At 42.1% G+C, this 9,670-nt stretch overlaps 1 protein-coding gene across 1 annotated transcript; it reads left to right on the top strand.

Moving 5' to 3' along the window:
• The first annotated feature begins 425 nt into the window (after window positions 1–425).
• Window positions 426–9,664, top strand: LOC311272401 (transcriptional repressor scratch 1-like). The gene is made up of 2 exons (XM_084378785.1): window positions 426–1,167; window positions 7,439–9,664. The coding sequence occupies exons 1-2, from the start codon at window positions 1,044–1,046 to the stop codon at window positions 8,224–8,226; spliced, it is 912 nt and encodes a 303-aa protein (XP_084234911.1). The 5' UTR covers window positions 426–1,043; the 3' UTR covers window positions 8,227–9,664.
• Window positions 9,665–9,670: the final 6 nt, after the last annotated feature.

Raw genomic sequence — 9,670 nt, forward strand, 5'->3', positions numbered from 1 at the left:
GCATCAGAACGAGCCGCAGCTCCGCACGCGCCGAGGAGAGGAGACGAGAGAGGAGAGGAGGAGAGAGTGAGAGAGAGGAGCTGTTCTGGTCTTCCAACGCCGTTTTTCTGAGCAATATTTTTAAAGGAACTGTGAGGACATTTTGACCGACTGTTTCTAGAGAAGCTGAAGACGTTTTCTGGAGTGAACGGTCGTCTTTTTTTGGGTCTTTTTTTGTCTTTTAGCACCCCGTCAACCATCGTTTTCTCGTCACCGTTTCATCTCGTTAACTCTGCACTTCTTTCCGGTACACTTAACGGTTTGTTTTCGACCAAAACACCCAGATTGAGTTGACTCACCTGCTTGGGAATTTCAACCGGAGTGTGTTTCGCTTCGAGCTGAGGCATTTTCAAACTACTACTACTTCTTCTTTTTCTTTTTGGTTGACCGTGGCACGCGGAGAAGCGGGGAGCTGTCCGCGTGCTGAAACCGCGAAACCGGCAAAAAAGGGGGCACGCGACGAACTGTCCCGGGAGCTGTCCGCGTGCTGAAGACCAGAGGTTTGGAACGTTCGCTCCAACGGTCGTCTTTTGTTTTTCGAAGCGACGGAAGGAAACAAACAAACAAATAAACAAGAAGAAGGTGGCGTATACTTTCCCCACCTTCCGTGTCAAAGGCGCAACAGCCAACACAGGAATTGATTTATTTTATTTTTTTATTTTGGACCTTTCAGAGCTCCACAGGTCTTCCACTGCCGAGTTGTCGGACTATTTTTTCCCCACAAGGACCCTAAAAAAAAATCTCACTCTATTTGACAAATCTGAACAAAGATTAATATTAGGTATGGAACGTATTAGGACCGATCTTTAAAAAAGACATGTCTCCTTTCCACTTTCGAGGCTGTTTGTTTGGAGGAAGCACCTTTAGTAGCTGAAACCAGTCAGGGAGAACGTCCTAGTTAAAAAATCAGAGTTTCACCCACAGGTTTTTGTCAACTTTGCAGCGAAGACTGAAGAGAGAGAGTGTGTTTATTGTTTAAGTGCAGGACCAACTACTGTCCCATCATGCCTCGCTCTTTCTTGGTGAAGAAAGTGAAACTGGACGATTTCTCGGCTGCAGAGCTGGAGAGCTCATATGGCCACAGCAGAAGAGAAGAACTCAGTCTGCGATTCCACCACCATGACAAAGGTTAGACACCCTCCTACACACAGACAGACACACACAACCACACACACACAATATCTACCATACATCCAGCATCGAGGCTATTTCTTTATCCCCTGACTCAAAGCATTAGTCATGACTGTTTCAGGAGGATGAGGAAACAGGAATTACAGGGTCAAACTCCGGTCACAACCCAAAAATATACCAATCACAGGCATTGAAATTCCCCTTTTCTTGCAAAGATTATTTCCATGAAAGAGTATTATGTGGAGAAAGAGATCAGAGAGATGGCGGGAAATGAGAAAATCTACGGTTTGAGTAACCTTCTCTGAACCCCACATGCTCAGGGCTGTAAAAGAGACAAATATTGTTGAAGTGATATAAAGTAATGTACACTGACGCTTTTCAGAGGCAGGTCAGACATCAGGTCTTTCTCCAAGGTTCCTCATCAGGGTGGATTCTTGATGACTCAGTGGTTAAACAAACTCAATCTATGTGTGAAAATGTCACATGTAAAGACATCTTATATCATATCATATCATATCATATCATATACACCTCCTTGAATAGGTTTTTTAGAATTAGAAAATACCTTTAAGATATAAAACATGTATGAAATGTATCAAAACGTGTGAATTTTTGAATGAAACTGCATGAAATGTGAATTTTTGGCAAGGGCAGGCTCCCCGATCAAATTCAGTGTTTCATGTTGTGCCAGCGACTTCATTAGTCTTTCCAATTTGAGTGTAAATTTAGTATTTTGGCTCCCTCACATGAATTTTTAGAGCAAGAACTCCTGTTTTTTCATCTTTGTAGCTTTTATATCTCAACCTGCTACTTAGATACATAATACAGCAAACTCATAATCGACTTGCTAACGTTAACAAGCCAAGTCGGAAAAGATAGAAGACAGCCGATAAGCAACAGGGTGCCGGAGAGCTGAGATTTTTTGCTGAGAACCATGAGAAATGATAATGCTGATGCATTATGTCACCAGCACACAGGCAGTGGGGTTCTCTGTTGTTCTGTTGCCCAGTAAATTATTCAAATCAGGTTGTTTCCAGCAGCTGTGAGTCTCTCTCCAAGATCCTGACAATATTGCACATCTACATTGATGCTAAATGGTTCCCACGCACTGTATAATCCTGGATACACAGGCAAAATACAATACAGAGTCAGTGAGAATGGGTCAAACGTTCAGTGGAAATTTTCAAGTATTGATAAAATACTTTGCCTAGCATTTCTGAACAGAAGCTGACCGTCTTGTAATTGCTCTTATTGGTTGTTTGAAAACCGCAGAAACAGGAGCCTTGTGCACTTAGGGCTTAGTACTTTAACAAAGCCTTTGTTTAGGTTTAAGCTGCATTAATAATTTAAAATTAACTCTCGGGTCAAATTACCAGTGTAAATGGGTTGCTTGCAGTCACAAACCCGCCTAACAATTAAATTTATAAAGCTTTTTAGCCTCTTTTTTATCTCATTGTTTTGATTTATGGCAGTGTCACTGCTCTCATCACCCCTATTTTAAGCAGCATGTTAGCACTGAGACAGACAGTCTGGTTAAGTGACTTGAACTATCTTCCAAAGCAGAGCAAAAAGGAGAGAAAATATATTTTGTTAGACAAAAACATGACTCCTCTAAGATGATTGTGTTCCCATGTGTCTGCTAAATGTGTATAGACTGAATCACAATGACTTTGGCTTTTCTAGTGTCTTCATCTCACACTTACTGCTATGTTGGGGTTAACTCAAGCTGTCATTTTCTTTAGTTGGTGGCCCGACAGTCTCCAATATAACATTAGTCAAAGTGTCAATTTTACAGAGGCGCTGTAGAAATTTGTGTTGTGCCTGACGCCAGTCGTTAGTTGATGTTCGCTGACTCCATTTCTAAAATAAAAGTTAGATACCGTTGCTCTCGCATCCTTTGGACTGTCGTGGAGAATCCGACCCGAGTCCTTCATCCACAGGCTTGTATAGGCAACCCAGAGAGACGAAGAAGCTCTCATTTTTCACGTCATGTTACAGTCTGCTCACATATGGCCAATAAAAAAGTGATTAATAAATGCATGTAAACTGCTACTAATTATTACATGAAGCCATTTTAATTAGATATAATGCACCAAACATGCATTTCAGATGAGTGAGATGTATACACTTCATGAAAAAAGACAAATTGGGCAACACGTTGTCCATATCACCTTTTATAAGGCAATAATTTGCCAAGGTTGTGTGTCTGTCAGCTTTTTTCTGCCCCCTAGTGGTGGAAAAATGTTTAACGCAGCTTAAAAGAACTAGAGGGAAAATTGTGTCTGTCACAGCAGAGGGGGAAGAGTGTAACACCGTTAGTACAGCAGGGTGGTTTTCACATTGTACCAAGGTCAAATGTGAGATGAAGAGATCCCAGGTGTTCTGATGACGGTGAGAACTGAGGAACATGCAGCAGCAGCAGTGCGGCAAACATGTTGAGACTGAGAATGCTTTCCCTTGTTATAAATATAACAAGAGTTTGACTGAAGCAACTGCAGCTTGTTGCACACGCACACAAATGCACACACGCACATGAGTGTACACGCACCGCTGTGTTTCTGTCAACTCGGCACATTTCCCAGGCAGCCTGCACAGCTGAGTGCACAGCATTAGACACACACACACACACACACACACACACACACACACACACACACACACACACACACACACACACACAGAGGGAGAGGAAGCAGCCAGTGACCTACAAGTGTCCAAAGCACACAAGTGTGTGTCAGTTACTGCTGGTTTGGATCAAAAATTAAATTGTAGCTTGCAGCTTTTCTCTCTTCCTCTGTCTGTCTCTCACTGCCTCTCCCTGTCGCTCTTTCTTTTTCTAATTTGCCGTATTTCAAAGATACAGAAAAGAGGGATGGCTTTGGTTTGGCAGAGTATTTTAATCTTTAATAAGCATTTAGAACAGCTATCAGCTCTAATGCCGCTAAAGTGCTTTGAAATGAATACAGAGTTGACACAGCGAGACACAGACGGAGACAGTTGGAGGAGAGACAAAGACAAACAAACAGAGACAGTACGCAGATGTTGAGACGTACAGCAATTACGAGTTACAAAACAGTTTTTTAAAGAGAGGATAAAGAGGAACGGTCATGTTTAATTGGCAGGGATCACGGAGAAAGCTTCTGTGAGAGAAAAACTGTGTTTATACCTTAAAATATTGCATCCTAAAACCAGGGTTAGTTTTTATTTCTGTGTTACTGCCTGTCAGTCACATATGCATAGATCATTCTGATCCTTAGTAGCTTTACAGCAGAATAAACAAAAACAGCGACAGAAGAGGTGACTTGATGAGCAATGAATACTCGAAGGGAATTAAAGTGGATGAGTTTTTTATCTGGCTGCACAAGACTTTCTCATCAGGAGCTGAACTCAGGTCACTAAGTCAGTCCTGAGTGAGCCTATCAAACACACTGGTGTGAGCATTACGCTGCAACAATCAAGAGTAAATAGTGGACGTAGCCTTAAATCTACATTCTTTTAATGGCCAGCAGGTTGCGACTCCACTGGTCGCAAAAAGAAGACTGCTTGTATGTGTATTCATTTATTACCTCAGCAAACGGTTTCTTAACAAATTTATACTCTGGGAAAATATAAGAGGCATTGTCAATGTCAATATTAAACCAACAGTCATGTATAAAGGATCTAAATTTGGCTTCACACTGACAAATTACATTCATACAGGTATTATTAGTAACACAATCTGAAAGGAGTCTTTCTGCATGAATACTTGTGATACTTTAAGTACATTTTCTTGAGTTACATTTTGAATGTAGGGCTATTTTAGAAGCAGAGGACATACTTTATTAATCCCTCAGCACCTTGGCATCGCCAGGGAGGTGACCTGGCACCTCTCCAGCTGCCAGTCCACACTCCATACTGACTTGTCCATGCAGGTCTTGAACCGGCCACCTTCCGGTCCCCATGGACTAAGCTACTGTTGCCCCAAGTAAAGTATGTACGCCATTAAGTAAAAGATCTCTCAGCACTGCATGGCTTTAGCACAGAGAAATAAAAAGACACTTTTTTTTTCCATTGGAAGGTTCCTTGAAGGGAAAGTAAGCAATGTCCCTTGAGCAAGGGAGTGACTCCTCCAGCTGTTCAGTGTCCACCAGTACAAGTGTGTAGTTATACTGGGAAGCTGCCAGTCTGAGTGATAATAAAGCTGCAACAACTAAGACTGGAGCTGTCCTTAGTCGACTTAATAAGGGTTAAAAATGAACACTTGGTCATGTTTCAAAGCGTTTACTCATGCTCTATAAAACAAGACACACACATATATGTGGGCACAGGGCACACACACACACACACACACACACACACACACACACACACACACACACACACACACACACACACAGTACTTTGTTCCAGAGTGCAATGATTGAATATTCATGATTCATGATTTTTTCTCTCTCCACCTCTTTCAGACTCTCTGGCCTCCCCCCTCTATTTTCTGTTTTCCTCTTTTGCTCCATCTCAATTCAATTCAGAGCGTTAAATCAGCATGAGAGCGTTAAACACCATTACCAAACCACCTAACCACAAACACCACCTCTTTCACTCTGCCACAACTTTTTTTTTCCTTCACCGGTTCTTTCTTGCCATCTCTCATCTCACTGTGCTTCTCCCCCCCCTCCCGTCGATCTCTGTCTCTTGTTCTCATCGTATTATCGATCAACTTCTGAGCTTTTCTCAGAACTGCATCATGAAATTATATTACCAGCAATAGTATCTCCTCTGCTGCCTGTGTCTAAATGCTCGCAGAGTGCTAATTGAAATGGAGAGCTATTGATCGGCATAGATCCACAGGAGTCATGGCTGTGGGGTATTAGCTACCAGTCTCTCCTTGTGTCTGCTGGAGTTCAGCCTGTTGAGTGTAGAAGCCAATAATAGAAATAATGAAGTACCAGACATCATAACATGGCAACAAATAATTCATCAGATTTGTCAGGAGCTCTGCAAAAATAGGAATGTGTGAGTCTCAGGAAAAGCTGGAAATTTACAGCCAATACTCAGTTACTGTAAAAGCAATCAGTTTCAGTGTGCCCTTGAGCAAAGCACCAGACTCCCAGCTGCGGTAATAGAGATGCTCTGTGTACAACAGTTGACGTTTTGACAGCTCAGAGGTGCGACTGTGTGCAGCTGCAGCAACCTGTCAGGTGCAGTTGTTGAGGAGAGAGTGTGCTCACTGAACCCTCTTATGAAAAATAAAGATTTCCCACTGAGGGGAAAGTGTCTCCTCCTTGCTGGCAAAGACATAAAAGCACTTTACTGCCACTATAAATACCACAACTCTCTACTCCTTCTTCTTCTTCTGCTGCTGCTTTACACCATCTCCAAAAATGGTTATGTCCTAGACAAACCTCTCAGTGTGTTAGTGTATCTTAAGAGTGGACTTGTGTCTCCTCTCGCAAACGAAAGTTGATCTTTAAGCGTAATGCTCATGTTGTTAATGTGATCCTGGGAGGTCCATTTGATATTTAGAAAAGCAGAGACGCCAGGCTGTAATCAGTAATATTATCTTGAGACAACATGTGAAGCAGCGCTCTGAATAATGAATGAACTTGAATGAGTTTGATTTGTGGCCTATGTTTTTACAATTATATGAAATCTTTTAATTGTAGCAGTGGATACTCAGAGCCCCCGGGGTTCCTGATGAGGACGATAGTAGAATAAGTTTGTAGCACTCATATAGCTGCTCTGTGAAGATTTTCAAAAAGGTTGTGTCCCTATGACTCACTGCAGCAGTTTAGTTGATAGTTATATTAATATTACTTTTTGTGCAATTCAGTTTTAGTAATTATGTAAAAGAAATGTTTTTTATTTCTTTTACTGTTGTGATACATTATCACTATGTATTACCCAGCGCTCTTGTGGCCTGGAAGGTGCACATAGGTTTAAACTTGATAACCCCCCAAAACAGGAAACAAAAACTGTCAGAAACAAAAAACAAAACACATGCAACAAACCAAAAGGCACCTAAACTTGGACCTGGATATACAGAGGGAGCAGAAAAAAGTACTATCTTGTGCAGTGTGAAAGATGGAAAGTGTATTTTTTCAGGACTTTTTTCGACTTCAGAGGATACTGAAATAGTCATGCTTTGAAAACAGCAGCTTTGTTTCTGTATCATTTTTGCAACAGTAATGCAGCTCCCCTGTAAAGATTTTCGAACCAATCAGTTTTCAATTTCCAATCAATCCCCCTTGTCATGGTCAAATGATTAACCTCTTCCTGTCTCTCTCTTCAGGCTACGTCAGCGATTATCTGAGTCCATCTCCCTACGATGATGTGGTGGGAAGTGACTCATCTGTCATCTCTAAAGTACCCTCCCATAGCCCTTCGTCAATCATCTATGGCCACATCAATGACACCTATTCTGATATCCATGGCGATATCCATGCCGATATCCATGGCGATTCGGACCAGCCGGACAGCCCGCGGTCTGAGGTATCGTCATCGGCAGGTGGATACATCAACGGGGACGCGGCTGTGAGCGAGGGGTACACAGTGGATGCATTTTTCATCATGGACGGACGGTCACGGAGGAAAGCCGCAGCCAACCCCAGAGGAACCGCCCAGAGGCACACCTGCAGCGAGTGCGGCAAAACCTACGCCACGTCCTCCAACCTGAGCCGGCACAAGCAGACGCACAGGAGCATAGACAGCAAGATGGCCAAGAAGTGTCCCACATGTGGGAAAGTCTACGTTTCCATGCCTGCGATGGCCATGCACCTGCTGACCCACGACCTCAAGCATAAGTGCGACGTGTGCGGCAAAGCTTTCAGCCGGCCATGGCTGCTGCAGGGCCACATGCGCTCGCACACGGGCGAGAAGCCGTTCGGGTGTGCGCACTGTGGCAAAGCGTTCGCTGATCGGTCAAACCTGCGCGCTCACATGCAGACACACTCAGCCTTCAAGCACTACAAGTGTAAACGCTGTGACAAGACGTTTGCACTCAAGAGTTACCTGAACAAGCACTACGAGTCGGCGTGCTTCAAGGGGGCTTTCTCCCCGATGAGCTCACTGGATGAATGATGGATTCGGAAAGGTTGACTGGAGTTTTCTTTAGTTTATTTTAATCAAATTTTAACAGCCTCACTCCCTGCAATTCCTGCTTTCCCCAAGAAGAAGCCCAGTATGCCTGAGCACTGCAAGGGAGGAGTGTTTCCTCTGCAAGGGTCATGAGGCAAATGACAAAAATAGATTGAGGTGATATTTATCAATCCCTCCTTTGTCTCCTCTTCCCTCATCTGGAAGTGGTGTGAGAAGTTCTTGATGCTCGATTTAGATTGCCACCTGCTTCGATAAGTCCCCTACTGAGACTGTTTTGCGTATCTGTGAAGATAAATAAAGCACAGCACATCTAGCTCATCATTTTTGAAGATACCTAGATCTATTTATGTCCATATCTATCCTCATTCCTCTTTTTTTGGTTCCAACACATGGCGAAACTGAACACTGAAGCACAATTCCTCTCCCGTCTTTCAGGAGTTTAACGCATGAATCACATCTTCAGTTTTCTTGCAAAGAGATTCAACAAACTTTCATATTTTTCTGAAAAACAAACATTCATTAATCTGAGGATACAGCTGGCTCCCTGCTTTTAGTGAAACTGACATTGGATTGAAAATAGGAGATAAAGCATCAAACAAAGAAGGCAGACATTCTTTGCCGGCTGACACACCCACACTGAACTGTGAAGTAGATATGATGTAGAAACCTGCCATAACATGGTAGCCGTGGCAAAGTGTACCATTTTAGTTGGGATATAATCAATTTTTTAAACCAATGTCTTCAAGCTGTTTTCTTTTTCAAGTTATTTCAAGCATTTGTGCTTTTCTTGGCAGTAAACAGTGGAAAGTGAGAGGAAATTAGGGAGACAAACTGGACTTCCATGGCTGAAAACTCCCACTGAGCCACCACCAGGGTATTCCTTAACAAACAGTGTTTTCCTACAACCTAAATCTGATGTTATTTATTTTTACTTGTTGAGGATGCAGACATTGAAAATGTCCCGATTTTCCTCAAAAGGTCAAACCTTTCTCAAGTGTTGTAAGCTAGTGTTTTTGTTGCCAGTGGGCCACACAGTGTTCAGCTTTGAGGTCTTTTTTTATGTGTCTATTTATTGCCTAATTTAATTATTTATTTATCTATTTATTTATTTTTGTAGATGTATTGATTTTGCACTTTAATTTGTTATATTTTGCCTTTGTTACAAATATGCCAAAGCATTTGACACTTTCTAATTACCGAATACCTTTTTACTTTTGTCCGCCACTTTAATTATGAAAACTTACTGCATGCAAAAAATAACAATAGCCTAATAATAATGGAATCTATGCCAATTTTATGAATCTTTGGGATACTTTGCCAAACCTCTTAGATAACTGGCAAATTAAGCAAATTTCTGTCTTGGGGCAATATTTCATTCATATCCAATAGAGCAATAATGCATGATATTTTTTGAAGAGACGTGAGT

Source organism: Pagrus pagrus (genome assembly GCF_965226575.1).
Source record: "Pagrus pagrus genome assembly, chromosome: 17".
Classification (NCBI taxonomy): domain Eukaryota; kingdom Metazoa; phylum Chordata; class Actinopteri; order Spariformes; family Sparidae; genus Pagrus; species Pagrus pagrus.

Coding starts and splice junctions, on each gene's coding strand:
- LOC311272401 (XM_084378785.1), top strand. CDS start 1,044: ATGCCTCGCTCTTTCTTGGTGAAGAAAGTGAAACTGGACGATTTCTCG. Junction 1,168..7,438: donor ATTCCACCACCATGACAAAG/GTTAGACACCCT, acceptor CTCTCTCTTCAG/GCTACGTCAGCGATTATCTG.